General features: G+C 44.4%; 1 protein-coding gene across 1 annotated transcript in view; it reads left to right on the forward strand.

The window, feature by feature from the left end:
- LOC111253197 (LIM/homeobox protein Lhx1-like) overlaps nucleotides 1-19,018 on the forward strand; it is a 160,391-nt gene extending 141,373 nt beyond the window's left edge. Inside the window, exons 6-7 of the mRNA XM_086992610.1 lie at nucleotides 13,681-13,815; nucleotides 13,997-19,018. Of these exons, the coding sequence (XP_086848736.1) occupies nucleotides 13,681-13,815; nucleotides 13,997-14,196 (335 nt within the window). The 3' untranslated portion in view covers nucleotides 14,197-19,018. The remainder of the gene's footprint in view (nucleotides 1-13,680; nucleotides 13,816-13,996) is intronic.
- The last annotated feature ends 285 nt before the right edge of the window (nucleotides 19,019-19,303 follow it).

Here is a 19,303-nt window from a genome sequence, read left to right on the forward strand (position 1 = left end):
AGAGAGAGAGAGGAAGGCTAAACTACACTAAAGGTGATAGAGATGAAGGTTCCAACTGGAAATGAAGATGCACACGGGTGCCGCAAGAAATAGAACGATTAGTAATGGAGGACACAACGAAAATAAAACAGAAAAAAAAGCCTTTAAAATTAGTTAAACAACGAAGATAACACCGAATAAAGTAAATCGTGGGCCGATGCCAAGGACAACAGCAGAGATTGGTAGGAATAATGACGAAGAATGAGAACGAGCGATAGAATCATAAAGTATACCCAATAAGCTTTAACAAACTCGTGGAAGTAAAAAAAAAAATACGTATCAATGTTAACGGTAGGACGGTGTGAACTTACGTCTTTTTAAAAGCTGACAGAAGGAGCTGTGAGAGAATAGTGGGGTAGCAAATATATCCAACTTTACCGTAAAGATTAGTGTTTGAAGAAACGAAGTCACAACGAACTATGACTTAGATGCTTAGAAGCACACGTGTATTGAACAAGCACAAGCATCACAAATCTCATTGTCGGATTTTACGATAACTGCCAGATACTCAATTGTGTAACTCAGCACGTATGCACGTTTTGTCCATGGCAAAATGAGCAACAAATATATTATAATTATATAATATATTTGTTGCTCATTGTAAATAATATATTATAATTCGTCTTATACAGAAATCCGGCGATGTCCTAGACATACGCAAGCACGCATCGAGAAACTCATCAAGCTAAAAATAAAGAACGATAACCTCATTCGAAAATCTATACTATGATTATATGAAATATGATTTTTACGGAAAACTGGAAAAAATGTATCCGGCCGATTTTTCGTTGAAATTGCACAAGGACGCGAAGATGGCACCCCATTGTACCACACACACATATATATATGTGTACCGTCTGTAGAACTATACAGTACAAGGAGCAACAAACGTAAACGCGGTGTGATGAAGTGTTTGTTCGTTCACCTCAAGAGACACAGCGTTTGATCGCTCGTGATATGACCACAGGAATACGGGTTGGATCGGTCCGTCGGCCATTACTCTGTCGCGTTTGGACAAGCCGTCTTCGAAATTTACGATGTGCCCGCACTCGCGTGCGTGTCCATTCCATCACGAATATGCTCTGAGCCGACAACAGCGTCAGCAGAAAATCCTACAAGTCGAAAAATTCGTCACTATTGTGTAGGACGAGCGAAAGCCGCCACTTCTGGGCTAGCCGCAGCCGTTGAGACAATCTCCCCAAACGGGTCAGACGTATGCCGACGGTTATATTATAGAACATGTCATATCTAGAGTGGGATCATTATAACAAGTAGCGTTCTAGAATGAGAACCGTTATCCTATCGATCGATTGATTTGGGGGCCTGCGGAAAGCGCGCAGGGGAAACGATGACGACCCACATTTCGGTTATTAGTTAAAAGAAAATTATGACCCGTGGAATGTATCTGAATAAAAAAATATTTACAATTTTCATTCCTGAGTTTTGCAATCGGGAAGCATTTACGTGGGTTTCAGTGGGATCTATAAAGTGCGAAGAGTCAAATTAAAATGGAACTATTATATTGGATTAATAATATCCGCTACTATTACCAATGGTTGATAAAACAACACCGTCGAAAACGAGCAGACAGACATTTTACATGACGACCTAGTCCTCTACTACATCAAGTAAAAATACAACTTCATAGATAACACTTTACATATGTTAACATTTTAAATATAATATAAATTTTGCTAATGGCTCAGTTTTTTTTTAGCTACCGTTTTGTCTCCTCTGACGTCTGATTATATTGGGTTTCATTATAATTACTAGAAGTCCTAAACAAATATTGTTCGAAGTTTCGTGAAGCACGTACCTTCAAATCAGTTGGCTTACATTGCTTCAGTGTACACCTGTTACTACTATCAGTATCTCTCAGGGTACATGTGGATCGGGACTATTATTATGATTTGTTTGCCTATGGACCCAGCCAAGTTGCCGACAATCCAGCTAAACAACAACGGTCTGATCGTAGTGGACATCAGAGCGACTACAACCCAGTATATATGAGATCTCTAGCAATTTACGCCTTAAACTCTTAATTTCAATGCAGCGCTACGCCGCTGGCCACAGTGGCCGGTTCATGTCACTCGGGCTGTAGTACGTGTATATACGTATTTCTTGTGATCGAGGACCTGTCTGTAATGGAATATAATAACAGTAATATTCACAGCAAAAGCAACAAAGATGAACTCACGCATTGGACTGGAGATTGTCGTATTGGTCCAACGGTAGCAGCGGATACTGAACCGGCAGCCTGGGTCAAGTGACTTCGCCGTAGTCGCCCAGGTAGTCATTTTGCTGAACGGCCAAATGACGATCGCTATTCTCGCCGTCCGATAGCGAATGGCCGCAGCGGTATCATTAAAGCTATTATTAGTGGCTGTTGCTACCGATGGCGGAGGTCTTATACATAGATTTAATCGATGAAGATGATAGCGAGCAGGTTCCGAGGCAGATTCTTCTGGCAGGCGTATTAAGCGTTGGAAATTCGCTGTTATATAGGCGCATAAAACTGCTGACCCCCATAACAGTATAGAGCACGCAGCAGCGGCCACGTTCATTTTAGTGGGGTGGTTTTTATTAGTGTCAACGTGCTGTGGCACAGCTATACCCTCCCCTCCTCCCCCCCCCCGTGCGAATGTCCGCCTACTACAATGGTAAGCAATTAGATTTTGAAACGCCCGGATTCTCATTTTCCGCTTCCGACCACATACTTCTGTAACGATGCGTCATCAGTTCTATGCCTTTTGAATTTTGTAGTACCGCATTTACGGCTATGATATGTATAAAAGAAGCCACCAGTGGACCGCAAGCCGCAACTTATTGACACGCAACCGATTCGTGTACTATGGCGACGGCCTTTATTTCTTTTACTTCTGCTGCCGCTGATACAGGTCAATTAGTGGCTCATATGCACCGTCTCTTTATTCCCTCCAGACGCGGGGCAACCTGTAGTTATCTCCATTTTATTGGGTTCGTGTACATCGAATATCAGCGTTTGCGTACGTAATGTTCGAGTGTCGATAGCACTATTAAAATACCAATGGTGTCTATTGTTCACGTTCATTGTGGATAGAAGCTGACGGGATTAGGGCGGACATCGCACGTGCGCCGTGCTATGCGTTGGGTGCTCTATGATCATGGTCCGCAACAAGGGGAAGCTTCAGCTACAGAGCTGGGGTGGCAGATTTCTAATGACAGACCTGAAGGCCATCACTCCCAAACTGCCCGTTCCTGATTATGAAAATTATATGTTGCGAATCTACGACGGCGTGACGTAGATTGGACAGCGCTTCTGAATTTCTTCTTCCGATCCGATTTTTGAAAGGTAGGCGAAGCGCGATGAGTCCGACGTCCGATAATAGACATGGCCTGTCTAAACAACGTTTTTAGTTCAACCGTCTTTCTCTAATACTAGCGTTCTTTTCTAACAGTAGCACCCCTAAGCGAATACGGTAGCACTCAGAAGTTCGCTTGGCGTAAGGGTAATGATTCAAGGTGCTTAAGTAGGGCCAGCAAATCTATGGTTGGGTGAGAACTTGCAAGGTTTTCTTAGCAGTTCGGTACCGTTTAGTAATGATCATGACGTACCCGAATGGAGCTACACGTTAAGCTAGCTAGAAGGTGACTCTTCTATATATAGGGAGAGAGAGAGAGAGAGAAAGGCGAGACAATCAATCTAAAATATTTACTGTAACCCCTGATCAGAGAAGACAAATCGCCTCTGCTCTATGCACACTTTTGCCTTATCATAATAAACAATTTCGTAGTACTTCTGTATCAGCTGCAACTGTTACACGAAAACAGGAATCAGCCAAGTCGTAACCGTCCATATTAACTGTATTACACCATTTATCATTCACACAAGTTGTATAGTTAAGCATATTTCTCGTATTAGAAAAAATAGAATTGCGGTTTTGTTAGCTATAGCGCCCCGTCAAGTGTTAATGAATCCAACTCGTTTCCTACCTCCTACTTCTTTTAGCACCTCACGTGATTTGTCTCCTCTCTGAGAGCTCTCTGTCCGTTCATTTTCGGCTTTGTTTATTCCTTTGCTTATTGAACATGTTACCGTTAGCATTCTTTCTTTAGATCCTGCTCGATTTGTCCGGCATCTTCATCATCCGGCGTGCCTGCGGTGCATCGGCGCGCTCCTGCACCACTATCCGACGTGTTGCACGTCTACAATTGACGTTTTACTGCGTCACGTCAGTCCTGGACTTGGAAGGAATTGTATAGTCGTACGTATTCTAGATGATGTTGTTACTCTGTGAGACAAGAGTCGTTGATGTCTTCCTTGTTGTCGACTGCCGTTGAGTTTCCATTACATCGGCCACTTACGATGTCTCCCGTTGTTGTAACTATGTCCGTTTTAGCTAATGCGTCAGTCGCTTTTATCTGCTGGCAATTTTATCCTATGACTATTTTTGAGAGCCGTACGACGTCAAAGCCATTACAATCGCATTGGCGTTTGTTGTTGCTCGGCAAGCAACCCATCGCTAGCGACACAGCCGAGCGACATGGTCACGAGCGCGTCGTTACCATAAGCACAGGGATAGAGTGAAGGCACTTGCTATACTATTAGCGAACTGGCCGGCCCACCACCGAAACACAGTTGTTTCACAGCCAGCCTACCGCAGGATGTGAGGTGATTATGCTAAAGATCAACATCAGCAACAAAAACGATGAGAAAACGTCCAAGACGCGTACATTTATCCTGTACGAATGTCTGACAGTCAGCCGCGGTCAAGCCGATGCGAAGCGAGCTTGGATAGCGCTGTTTCGGCCGTTGCTACTAGCGAACAGGGACCGGTTACGTCCAACCGCGGTTTGAGGCGAACATATCGAAAAGAACGTCGCAGAGCCGCCAGGTTAACTGCTAGCAGGGGACACGTGCGAGCTTAGCGCTTTCTGTCCCGCTGAAACACAAAGAAGGCAGTTCTTATGCCCTCACACAACACATTAGATCACACCGAAGAAACGTAGCAGAGGCTCGCAGCAGCGTTGTTGGTACATCGGATTGTGTAAAGTGCGGCATCAGCGGCTGAAGCTGTGGAAGATAACGTTGAACAGAAGAACCCTAACTGACGGCAAAATTGGTCGTTCTTTTGACACTGGACTCACTTAGGAATAGAACAGATTCGGTGGATACTATAGCCAGCAATGCTTAAATATGTGGCCCCGCCCAGCGGCGACTGCGACGATGAAGTCCAGTCAATGACTGAGCTTTTTGTCTTCACATGAAGAAGTATCGCCTCCCCATGTTGTTGTTGGCGCGGGGGGTAACAGGTAGAATTTTTACATTCAGTTAGCTGCTTATTGCTCCAATGTTTCTTTTAATGACGTTCTACAGCAGCAAAAGCAGCAGTAAAAACAATAAGTAGATTGGCGAAAGCTTTCATCAATGTTTCGTTTTGCGAGAAACGTTTTGGTCAGAAGTGTTGGAGGCACAAATCTTATATGTCTGTTTTTTTTTGAATAGGAAACGAGTAATAAGAAGGTCTAGTAGTCTAATGTCGATAATTTAGGTTCTCACTAATTAAGCACTAGCGAAACCAACAAGGTCACTGGAAGTACGTTTAAAAATCTTATACCCACTTCTGCTACTAATACGGGTCACAACACATTAAAACTTACTCTGCAAAACGCGAATTGGCAGGGACTATAAACGGCGTCTTCTATATGGAAAAAAAACATCCCAAACGACAACGTATTCTGTCACCATTCGCAAAATATATTGGCCACGATAAGACGACAGTCGCACCACTTGATATTAGCGACAAACGTTGTACTGATGATCTGTTATTATTGTTTAGTGCTGGTATCAAGTGATTCGCCCCCCTTTTTCGGTTGTACCCGTTTTAATTCAATGCAGTGTATGAATGCAATGCTGAATACTGCTGTCGTTGTATGTGACGAGTGCTCAGCCAACTCTGCATGCAGGCGTTGAGCCTGAGAACTCTCTTCCTCTTTTGGTCCTATGCCCCCCGTCTTCAAAGCAGTCTATGTGGAAGCGACTGGCGTGTTGGCTAAGGAACGAGGCAGGCACATGCCTGTTAGTCCGTTCACAACGAGGCCACACTAGCAGCAACAAATGTTTACTCCGTGCTGTAATTCCATCTTGGCATCAGCCGAGCCGGCTGCCACCACCGAGATCAAGCTATAAGCAGTCCATAAGAAGGCGACGCATGCTGCGTATGCCGATGTTGCGTGCCGCTGCGGTGAGAGCCCTTTTCGAGATTAGATCCTTCAGATCGGAGAGCAAAAGGATCACCCAGATGGAGAGAATGGCAGCAAGCGGTGTTCGTCTCGTTTTGCTTTGCTTGGCCTGCTCCGCTTGCGGTGCTGCCTGGCCGTCGGAACGCTTAGAATGGAGATAGGGGCACATATCGTGAGGCCAGTTGGTGCCCCTCGAAGGACCACGGGATGGTGGCAGTGGGCGTAAGAGAGAGAAAGGCAGTACTCTGATGCTGTGAGCATCGCAACAGAGTGCCTCTCTGGTATCCGCCACCGGCTGCTTCATTCGCCGCTTCACTGCTCTATGCAATCGAAAGGGTCACGTGCCCTAAAAAGAGGTCTTGTCACCCACAGCCAAATCCCCAGTCGCCTCAACGCTGGAGTAAAAGGCGGCTACTGTTAGTGGTTGGCGGCTCCCCTCCTTTTCGCTCGCACATCTTGATGGGCGAAAAGGAGAAGCGAAGGGGCGTCGGTGCCCATCGAGGAAAACTAGAGGGGGAAATCGGCGAGGCCAACCTTCCGTCCATGGATGGGTGCAGCAATCTCGGTGGCACGAACAACACGACGACTATGACGGCAGCCTAAAAGCAGTCAGGCACCAGCAGCGAGCTCTCTGCAGCTGCAATGTCTATACAGTGTCTTGTAAGGCAAGCGATCAGATTCCACCGACTCACTCTGATTCCCGTGTCTGCTCGTGCGCCTGTCGCGACCTGTCTTTATCGGGCGTTTTACTCGCGTTTCACGCGTGCGGCCCTCTTTTTTTTCTGTCGCTCTGTGTCTGTCAGTATTTTCCTCTATCTTTCATTTCTTTTCCTTTTCTCTTCAATCGCTGCTAGCACCCTCCTGGCGATTTCATCTATCGATTCTTTTTGCTTTGCGGCAAGCGCCCGCCGCTGCACTCGTTGTCTGGCGAAGGAAACAGCTCTGCGTCGTGCGTGCATAAAAATCGCCGCGTTCACATAGACAACTAACGCAGACGGCAAGCTCGTGCCATGCAAAAATTAAGATTGAGACAGAATAAACGCAAGGTAAAGAAACTTTTATGTTGACTGTCTCATGACCGCTGCATTTCTTGGTCGTCTTTCTCACTGTTGCCGGGTTGTCTTGTCACTCATTAGCTTTTGTTGTTGATATCGGCTGTTGCGTCGCTGGTTGATGGCTACAGCCGAAACCCGGCTTCGACTGGATCCAATATTAGCAACAATGGTATTGGTTAGCAGCTGCTGTACTGTGATATGATATAGAAACGAAACTCGTACTGCAGAATGCCGTGCCAGTGGTCCATGAGCCCATTGGGGAACTTACGGAAGTCTTGAAGTAACGAGCTGCACTCATTGTTTCAACCAACGGATATTTCATAGTGGCAGACGCTCCTGATGTCCGCTGTAAAGGCTACCATTATTTTACGACTCAACCTACCTAACATTGCTACCGAACTCGATTCCTCTTCAGGTTGATGCCATTGTCTCTCTTAGTCTCTAAGGCTAGTAGTAGAGATTGAACCATACGTCATCAATGGTGCTCGTATGTTCCAGGCGGGTTAATTGTTGGCTAAAATTTTGCAAATTGCATACGAAATACTAAAGGTTTCCAACTGGCCTGGAGTCAATTTACGCAGGACCCATTTTCTATTCAATTTCCATAACCTCAGCATTTGGGTTATAATTCAGTAATACATCACATGTTAAATGCAACCTTCTAGCAAAGAGAGCCCTTAAGCTTCCAGCTCTGTTTTCGTGAAAAGCCTTTTTGGTTGCGGCAAGGCGTTCTTGTCCTTCTGGTCTTGACATCTGCTTACCTCCTGGCTAGTTTTCAGCACCCCAATCTCTGTTCTTGTTCAAGGTTTCCTTGACTAACGTCTTCACCGAACTTCAATCGATAAATTTCCGCAGTGCTGTGGCATTTCAGGAACTAAAAGTTGATTACTGGGCTTTGATTTTGGAGACTAGAAATGTTTTTTTTTTTCACTGAACTTATTTCTCTTGAAATAAACTCAGCCTATTTCAGTTGTAAGTTTCTAGAACACTGGAGGATATATCATTCAAATTTCGTCCGGTAATGACGCATAATTCAAAAGTTAATCAATTTCAAAATAGCTTGCAACAGCCTCTGACTATTTGTCATTGACAATAGGTAACATTTGTAGTAGTTCTGAAATAAGCTAATGAGCTATACATATCGTTTGACTGTAAGACGGCTCACTTCAGCATTTGAGCTAGTTATTAATATATATCAGGCTTGCTTTTGCGTTTTACCAATACTGGAAACCCATACTAAACCGTTCGCCAATAGATGGAACAGCACAACTTCACGTGTGAATATTATTAGCGTGGTAAGCTCCGTGATTTCATATCTGCGTCTCTGCTTCAAAGTGGAAACGTATTGAAAAGGCCAATAAAACGTAGATGATGGTGGCAAAACGTGAGCACGTTAGGGTGTAAAAGAGGCTTGTTCCGAGGCGTTCATGGGCGATAAATCGTGAGCCCCAGCTGGGTTCGGTTTAGTCCTAATCCTTTGCCCGGACCACGAGCGACAATCACAAATCGCTAAAGCTAAAAAGAAATTTTAGGAAAATGATAGTGATGCTATTATATACCATGTACACGCTAGACGGGAGTAGCACCAGAACCGGGCCAGGCAAATGGCGAAGGCAATTATAGCACAATGCGACGTCATAGGCTGCTGGAACTGACTGTACAGCAGAGGAAAGCGGTAACCAAGTAGTGCTCTAGCGAACCGCTGTTGCTATTGCTATCGCGTCGCGGAAGCAGCGAACCGTGTCGGTTTCCTCGCCACGGACTCTTGAGGCCTCCGACAACCACCCTGACGACCTCCAGCGCCTGAAGAGCGGCTGACGTGCACCAGCCTCTGGTTCGTCCAAACTTGCCTCAGCAGCATTACATGAATCAACGAGCCACCCTACGAAATACCGCTGACCCTCCGATTCAGAAAGAAATCTACGTAGAAAGACAGATCAAGCGACAGAAATACAGGACAGACGCCCACACGGGTCCACATAAAAGGCGGTGTGGGATGTGAAACATTCCGGGGGGCAGGGAACGACTCGGAGGGGTATTATTCGAGTGTGAGGACACTGTTACCCCTCCGGTACTTTCTTTTCCTGCGCTTCCCAGTGCTGCAGGGCTCTTCGAGGATTAAACGCTTGGAGAAATTACTGTTGTTATTATATGGCCAGTAGCACCGGTGCGGCTTTCACGACACGGGTACCGCAGCGACCTTAGGTCGCTAGCGAAAAAAAAACAGAGTGCACACTATACCGGCCACGGCCATTCATAAGGTTGAGATAGGTTTTCTTGACTATCGATACGGTAATAGGCGCTGTTGCTTTTTATTTACGTCAAAGACAGATACATCTACCTGTAACTTAGCATCTATAGATACTATTAGACACAATGCATAGAACTACAGCAATACATGAAAAACATCTGTAAAGAATGGCATACAATTTAACTGTTATAAGTATAACAATCAAGTAATTGAAAAGCCGAACCCTTTTGTTACTGTACATGCGTTCTGTCACGTAAATAGCCACTAGCCTAGGAACCGTTATATTAACTATTTAATTAATCCCAAATAATACGAGTCATTCTCTTTATCCGTTTTATTTATCTATAGTTCAGACTGTTACCAGACAAAACGGAGCTATATAACACACTTGTCGTATTTTGCTCGACTCAATTATTATAGGGCAGACTGCTCGGTTCAGCATGGTATCTGCCAACAAATCGCTAGCCAAAAGAGAACCACAGTTCTCGTGAAGTCGCATTCGCGAAGGGACTAGCGGGTTTCCCCTAACCTCGAAGGCAGCCAAGCATTGTACGCTATCCCCCTCTCACTTTTCCGCTTCCACACTGGCGCTTCGTCTCCGCTATCGAGTAATGACAAACAATTAAAGCTAATTCAATCGCACTCGCCCACCCGGCCTGAAAAGGCAGACTAGAAGGGAAGCAAGCCCCCTCACGCTGTGAGAAGAAGGAACACCTTCAACATTCAGTTGAAGCCGTCCGGGTTGTGAGCGGTTGCAAGCAGAGCGGTTGCCAATAGGCGGCTCCTGTAACTGTCTTTTCAAGCGACAGAAGGGAACACGAGAAGGAGAAGTTGAGTGACGAAGATGAGTCCTGCTCCACAGACAGTTGCAGATCAACTGTCGCTCCATCTATAATATCTGTAACTGATGTGCACTGGGCTAGGCCAAACTTGTGGGCGTTGAACGGTCGTACAAGTTGTAGGGGCGTGCAGACCCAGCTGTTTGTTCCTATACTGGAGAATCATGCTAGGCTAAGCAGCGTATTGGCAGTGGCGTCGCTACGTCTTTGATGCGTGTTGGTGGACCATTGCAATTCTGCGGCTGTCGCTGTGCTGCAGTGTCGTCCACTCTAGGCCTTGGTGTCTCGGCTGTTTCAATCGCGTTACCCTCCAAAGACCCCCTGTTCCTCCATGAGGACTTGCACGATCTCAGCCAGCGTCTACTGCTGGCTAGCAGTCTCGTCCTCATTGTAGGTGAGAGAGGCCTGGGTCTATCTGGGCGTTGCGGTTGTCAAAACGATTGAGGCTGCCCAGTATTGTCTGCATTACAACTTTCTCGCTGCGTTTCTCTCTCTTCCTTCGCGTCTCTCTATACAGAAACCGCAGCATGCGAGCAAGCGTACGAGAAAAAGGTGGTACGCTGCCTATAGGAACAAGGCGGATAGACAGACGCCGTTGTAGTAGATCATGCTAGCCAGTCTGCCTGCCTGCTTTGTCGTTTGTGTAAACCTGCCAGTACTGATGGGCTATGAGCGGACTCCGGAAAGCCGACTGGCCCAGGGGGCGTGCTGGTGACAGCAAACAGTCTCAAGAGATGCTCTGAAGAGTCCTGCTTTCCTGTCTACAGTCGTCTCTCCTTTCTAGGCTTTGGCGGAGGGTACAAAACCACATACACGAGCACACTCGCAGCCATCATTGACATACACTTCTCATAGAACACGTATTGTGAAGAGATGGTAAGCTACCTTTTTCCTCTTACGGCAGGCCAACAGCGAACTGCGAGTCCTATTGCCAGCCGTACAGTTCAATAGACTTTTGGTGCGAAGCCTTCCTTACCACAGGCAGAGACCTAGAGACAGGACCTATTTATTCCTGGCAGCAACAGCTCTGTTCTTTCTACCCTCAAAAGCCCGATCCCCGACTTCCACTCCGCACCCCTGCGGGGCAGCTAGGGAGAAGCTGTGTGCGAGCGGGTCTATGAGCCTTCCTAGCAGCATCGTGAAGCTGAGGAACGACAACGACAAGCGTGGGGCAGGCTAACGGCAAAACCAAACGGCGCTCAATGGCTTACCTGCTGCTGTTGCTGCCTGCAACCTCACCGTCGCCTGGTTGTGACCAGAGGCAGCACAAGCAAGGCTTTCAACCCCAACCAAATCTAGCGGAATATCTCCTAGCCACAGGAACCTTGTGGACGCCTGACAGTAGGGTGGCTGGCGTTTGGCGACCATAATGTTTCTGCTACTGTTGCTATTGAAACTGTTGCTGATGCAGCTGCCGCTACATTGTTCTTACCTCCTGCTCCTGTGTAATGTGGCAAGCATTGTCGCAGCAGCGACGGCTGTTACACTCCTGCCATGTATGGCCGATTTGCGGCACGCACGCATTTATCGCTGAGAAGGTCCCTTTTTCTTTCTCGTTTTGCCTGTCCATCGTTCGTTCTTTATCACCGGGATGTAGAGGGAAGAGAGCTGTGGCTGGTTGTGGGCAACTGCGAATTTCGCGACCCTTTATCCCTCTAGCATCGCTTCGCCATCTTGCCTGTGTCGTTTGGGAATGACACCGCCATTCGGCTGCCTACTGCTAGAATCAATGTAGCTACACAACAATTTTAGATGTTCGATGCATTTCATCCGCAAACAACTAGAAATAGTTCTCAAACGGCTAATCTGAATTTAGGCTGGAAGATTTATACGGAAGGATAGACACCACAATCAAAATTCTTCCTACGGAGAGGGGTTGGATGCGATATGAGAACAACTAGCATATAGCAGAAAAACACTTGTGACATTGTATACAGCCGACAGAGTAACTGCAATCGTAGGAATAGGTGATAATAAACTGTCAGTGTCAGGACAAGTATGTTGTAACTCATGCGTCAAACTGCGCCGGTGATGCTTCGGACTGTACTGAGTGCGAATTCGAAAGAGAGAGTCTGAAACTAACATTGGACTGCCTATGCGGACACTGTCCCCGGAAGAAGCTCCTCGTTCCAAACGCGTATGCTTAGAGTAGCACCTGTTCTCGAACAAGTCCGTTTCAGGCCATACATCATAAAACTGGAGCGATGCCAGTTGGCCGAGCTCCGAGTCTACCTAGGGTTCTTTCTGTTGTGGCTTCGCCTTTTTTCTTCCCTTGGTTCTATGCGATCCCGACCCTCTCTGCCAATCTCCTACTTGAGGGAAGCAGATAGGAGGGTCATTATTCCGTATAAAATCTTGCTCATCCGAAGCTTAATTATTGAGTGAACATTGGAACTGCCACTAGGATTGTAGCCGATGCGTCAAGAAAACGCAGTCAGAATGAAAGATGGGCAAGGTGGCATCGCGTTCGAGTTCAATGTCGACCTTTAACGGCCTCCACATAATTCCTCCGCCTGTATCTATCGACGTACATGGTCGACAAAAAAGCTGTGGTAACCAACGGACGACATATGCACATCATAAGAATGGCCGTCAGCGAAATCAATAGGAAATCGAAAATATAGTGGTGGCCATTAAATAAGGAAGCGAGCCTAAAGGATCCTGTATAAAGACATTTTACTACAAGTATCTGCGTTAAAACAACTATAGAGTCATTTTAATGTCATACTTGTGTTGTTAACCCGAACCTGTGGTAAAGTGCAATAGGATAAAAACTAGATGGCTTTAAATGTTCATGTTCTCAAGAAAACGACGAGGGTTAAACACCAGACCAATATCTGCCTGTTCGCCCCTTCGTCCTTGAGCCTCCTCACTTCAAGAGAGTGCTTTCGAGTGGATCGGGCCTGCTGCTTGCTTCCACCGGGGTGGAGCACGTTGTCCTGTTTCAACACTGTTTATTTTTCCCACCCACTACATCAGCTCAATGCGGGCTGCGATTTCCACAGGAATAGCTAGTCTCTGATGCGCCTAGCCACATCTTATTCGAGCCAATGTTCGAGCGGGTCCAACACGTGGGCACAAGTGCTCTTTCGAACAGCCTGTTAAAGGAAAGAATTTTTTTTTGAAACGCCGTAGCTACAACTTTCCAAAGAAAAATTCAGCTAAGTAGGACGTTAATGAAGGCAGAATCATAGTTTAAGGTAGATAATTCGTATAACGATGAAAAATCAACGAACACGATTGGCAAACGACATTTTTTTGTATTTCCTTACAGATTCGTCAAATCAGGATTTTGGCTATGCGCAAAACGGGGGTCAGGGCCCAGGTTTCTATGACTTTTTCCCTGGACAACAAGCGGAAGGAATGCCATTTGGACATACCGCAAACCCAAGTCTATCACCTCGAAACGGTTTGTACACGTACATATACATGCGATGATGAATAGAAAAGAAGAAAGGTTTAAAATACAGTAATATGCTATGCATAGGGTTTCATTATTGCCAACTGAGTTCGACTGTCAAACGACTCACTTCAATATTTAAACTAACTATTAATAGACGAATGCCCGATTAATCTGAATTTATTTGTAGGTGTCAACATCACAGCGGACACCGGATTTCACCTGCAGGGTGGACAGCATGGCGAGCTGCAACTAAGTGCAGCTCAACGGTCCAGTCCCGATTCTGTATTGAGTCTACAGGGCTCCGATCCACCCTATGGACAACCGCCTCGAAGCGATTCCGGTGGGAGTTTTTCAACTCCCCTTCTGAACGAGACGCCTGTCTGGTGAGGGTGAATCGAATGATTCGGCAAGTCTGGGCATATTGACAACGGCGACCAGAACTGCTGAGAAGTGATCGTAATATGAATAGGAAAAATAAGGCGGTCACGATCGAGAATTCGAATGGTAGCCAAGTTGAGGTGGATATCGCGCTCCACATGCAGCGCTTACTGTTTCATAGAGTTTGTGCTGTCTTCACGGCGGTTGCGGTAGAAAGTAGGAAAGAAAGATCAATAAGATGAGGTTCTAAAAGCTGAAAAAAACAGGTCGATGATAACATGCTAGTCGAAATCAAGGAATCGACCACAAGGCCTTCGAAAGACGTTTTAAGTCAGTAAAAATGGCGCGATCGACCACAAACAGAGCATGGCCACTAATGTTGCTGTAACTACTGTAAAACTCTCATTGCAACTATTACCAGCAGGAAATCCGCGGACACTGGTGCAACGGAAGACCTGATTAACTAACAACGGAGCTATCGTCCTTCTGTGAGCATTTTTTGCCTTCCGATCTTTTAGCTCAGGACATGCCCGCTTTTCGCGCCCACCGCCGCCGACCAACGTCGATTTTTAACATTTTGTCTGTTTACCTATTCTCATGAATCTGTGACATCGAGAAACAGCAATGGCTCTTAAATGGTGCCGTCGTGTTTTTCTCGCAGCTTGTACAGAACAATTTCGTAGACGACAGCGACGCCAGTATCAGCACGTGCACACGTATAACTGGCCAGCTAATGAAGGCGTGCAAAGCTGAAAGAAGAGACTGAACGCGAGCGGAAGAAAGAAACACACACACAAAGCTTCCTTACGTTCTTCAAAAATCATTGATAAAGACGAAGTGAAACATAAGCGACAAGTGAACGAATATAGATGCTTCGAATCCGGTGAATTGCTAGTTTATGTAATTATATTGATAATGAATATTAATAATATTATTAAGGGCGTATGGTATAAAATAAACGCATAAGGTTGATGATGAGCGAGCTATCATACTTACCAGGTGTCAATTCACACAGGGAAATACTAAAAAAAAATACACACACAGACGAGTATATAAGAGAGGCAACGAGCAAGTTAGAAAGCGGAGAAGGATTCTGAGCTTGGTTTCGTGGCAGTAACGTCCTTGGTCTGATGGCAATAGAACGAAACCCCAGCAAAAGCGAAACCTCACATTTTTTCCTTAGATCTTTCTCGAAGGGAAGAGCAGAACATCTGGAAGATCGTATTGTCATGATTCGCCAGGTTGAAGCGTGATAACGAATTGAGCGCTTGTCGTACGCTTTTCTAGACCGCAGGTGTTGCGACGCCGTCGTTGTCGCTATTGCTGTTTTCAACTCCAAACAAATAGCTCATCAGTTTTTCTGTAAATAGTCTGTATACTGTAGCAGATCAAATGAAATAGCAGTACAGATGCACACGAGAAAATTGTACGGTTGGTGTTCAGGACGAGGAGAAAAAAATTGTCGCGTTCTGAGCTGGGCACCATAGTTGCTTAGCAAAGCCTTGCCGGAACGTTAAACAAAAGTCACTTACACATTTTCGATTCATTGAAGATAATAACAAGAAAATGAAAGGCTAATTGATCATTCACGATGGGCTGGCAGCACGCGAATATTAGTATTGATTTTATTTTGATTCCATTCGCTTCAGTCTTCCGGTGCCCCTCTTTTGTTCGAGTTTTTGTTAAAATAGAGGCTCGGTAGCGTAAAGAAGAAATTGGACAGGTCGGAGCGGGGTTACGACGAAGACAATGTTGAGTATCGGCAAAACCCCTGCAGCATGTAGCCGATATAGGCCGCTTAAAACAGATGTTTGGCGATGTCAGAAAGCTAAGGGTCGTGCTTAAAATTGCAGATTTGACCAATGCAATGTTGTATTAACGAAGATGCAAAAACAACACCTCCTTGTGACCTTGAAATATATTAGACGGAAATCAGAGTCGCCTGTATCAATATGACCTAGTTTAGCGGAAAAAAATAGCCAGTGGAAAAACGATATACAACGGTAAGAAAGCCAGCGACGGAGGAGATGGCGCCCACAAAAAATAGGGTGGGGTGAGTACACGGGGATAGTTCACGTCAATAGATCGATGATGGCCGAAACACGACGGACAGAAAAACGCTAATGTAATTGAATATAACTGATTGACGCTACTGACATAAATCGATATATAAATATAACAGATAATACAGAAATAATTATACGAAGATGATTATATTAATATTATAGTAATAATGATGATAATAATTATAATGATAAAGTGAATAAATTCAGCTTATTACTGTAACGTGGTTAAAAACACCCTTTACGCTTCTAACCCTTTGAGTGATGAACACCTATTGATTGACTGAACAATTGATGAATTAATGTTAAAGGGACGATGGGAAAGGAAACAAAATTGTGGGTAGTTTGGCAATTAATATGACGCGGTCGGCAAGCTATAAACTTGAAATTGTACTCAATTACGCTGCTGTAAGAAAATAAATTAGAGGTAATATGATACAAATAAAAGCAAAACATACCTCCAGATACACAAGCTGATCCCCCACTATTGATCTTACTGGTCGGGAGATCATTGGTCATTGTCGCTCGTCGAAAGTGGGGTCTTTTTGGGGCAACTCTTCTCATCGGTGGAAACACACTGGAGCTGTTTAGTAAAAGTCAAAATATTTGAGACTGGCTGAATCACGTATCATAGCTAGCAGAGATTGATACATACACAGTAGCGGAACAGGATGCCCGTAATTTTATTAGAACTATTGATCTCACGTAGTTGATGGATGACGGATAACTAGCAATACTGTTTAAGTAGCGTTAGCTATGGATTTCGGCAATGAGCTAGTCGGAACAACAATATTTTTCCCTTTTTGTAGACAAAACATACGCAAGGTAAAAAAAAAACACCGACATATATCTCAAGTAATGAAGCAACGCGCCCGGAGAGCGAACTTAATTAGGGCATCATTACAGATAACCTCCGTAAACACGTACATATTTGCAATAGTTAGCGCAACGACAGGGCAGGCACGCTGTTGGTACAATAAGTGGCGCCTGGCGCTTTTCGATTCGTCGATGTAAATATGGGTGAAAATATAAATAATGTTAGACGGAAGCTGCAGAAAAGAGGCGTCGATGGCAAGCCCGCCGCGTCAAAACCGCGTCCCTTTAGGTAGCAGAGTATACTTGATGGTGACGACTAATGACCATAGCCGTGTGGATAACGATTTCAAAAATAAGAATGAACGCAATGCGGATTATAAAGATAGAAATGCAGGTAGCATGTTCGTGTTTGGATCGCCGCATTCTGGATGCCCTGTCCATACGCGTGAGTTGTCGTATATAGAGGTGGACCGGCGTTCTGCTGCTGTTGCTGTTGTGGCAATCAGTTTTCGTTTGTGTGTACCATGCGAAGCAGGCCATCCGTTGACGCTGCTAAGTTCAGCGTAAGTTTGGTATGGAAAAGAAAAAGGTAAGGGACGTTTGGCAAACACAGGGCAATGATAATTAAGCGGAAAGTTGGCTCATGTAAAAGAATGAAAAGATGAGAGAAGTAAAAACGATGTTAGGAAGCGCAAGTGAATGAGCGGCAAGGTTCCTTGTACCCCACGTATCACAGCAGTATTGAAGACAGGCGACAGATACCATGACAATTCAGCTGCCACCATTGATTTTCCACCGCGTTTAGCAATGCATCGAACCTAGGGTTGCATATTTGGTAAGAAATGGGTAATTTTTCGTGGGCGTAGCTTTGGGGGCCAAGGGACCTTCTCCGCCTCAAACTCAGGACCATCCGAACACAGAACTTACAATTCTCAGGACTAATTATCAAAAAACATATTCAGCAGAAAACATTTACACAAACATGTACACACGCAACGATCCACATACGGCATTGGTTATATAATCATTTTCATGGATACAAATAAACACAGATACCTACAATATAAGCGAGCGGCGTGAGAAACTTGAATGTAACGTATTCGCTCAACGTCCATATCACTTGTAAGAAATCGTTTCCTTTTTCTTCCATCGCAAAATGAAAATATTCCCAGACAAGAAGTATAAACTCTCTCAATATCATGGATAATTATCTACATAGTAAAGTGTATGTGGATAAAAAAACGAATGAGTTGACCATACTTGGACTAAAACCGGGGAAGTTGTGCGAAACAACTAAGACTACTGTAATAATGGACAATAATTGTATAAGAGAAATCAATTTTATCAAAACTGTGAGTGAATATGCAGCCGCTGCTTCCATCATTGCAAAAAAAAAAACAAAAAAAAAAAAAGCAAAAAGGAAAGTAATAGAAAGTTATAATTATAATAATGATGATGATGATAAAAATAATAACTATTATAATTATTAAACAATTGACTAAATCGGACGTGTTTATTCAGGAAAGCAAATATGACGCTACGAACAACAATACGACACACGTACACACAAACCCGACACATTTTTAAATTGCAACTCAGTGTAACAACAGCCGAAACAAATGGGAGACGCACGCCGAAAGCTGATACAAAATCGGATCGAAAAGAATAACTGGAATACTATTAGTAGATAAATAATAATTATGATGACAATGATAATGGAATATATCAAGACGATTATGATAACTATGAGCTAATGATGGTGGTAATAATAGAGAGAACGAAGAGACCACAGTGATTAATTGATGAAATAATTAATTGGTGATGATAGCGATAAAAATGAGATGAGTCGATGAAGACGCAGCCGATGAGGCTGTTGAAGCAGCCGCATACGAGCAGAAGAGTGACATCCTGCTAATAAACAGGCACGTTAGAAAAAAACGCAAAATAATAAACGATTGTTGTCCTTTAGATTAGATTAGATTAGAGATAGATTAGATTGATAGATTGATTGATTAGATTAGATAGATAGATTTACATAGATAGATAGATAGATAGATAGATAGATAGATAGATAGATAGATAGATAGATAGATAGATAGATAGATAGATAGATAGATAGATAGATAGATAGATAGATAGATAGATAGATAGATAGATAGATAGATAGATAGATAGATAGATAGATAGATAGATAGATAGATAGATAGATAGATAGATAGATAGATAGATAGATAGAT

Source organism: Varroa destructor, unplaced genomic scaffold, assembly GCF_002443255.2.
Source record: "Varroa destructor unplaced genomic scaffold, Vdes_3.0 BEIS01000006.1, whole genome shotgun sequence".
Classification (NCBI taxonomy): Eukaryota; Metazoa; Arthropoda; class Arachnida; order Mesostigmata; family Varroidae; genus Varroa; species Varroa destructor.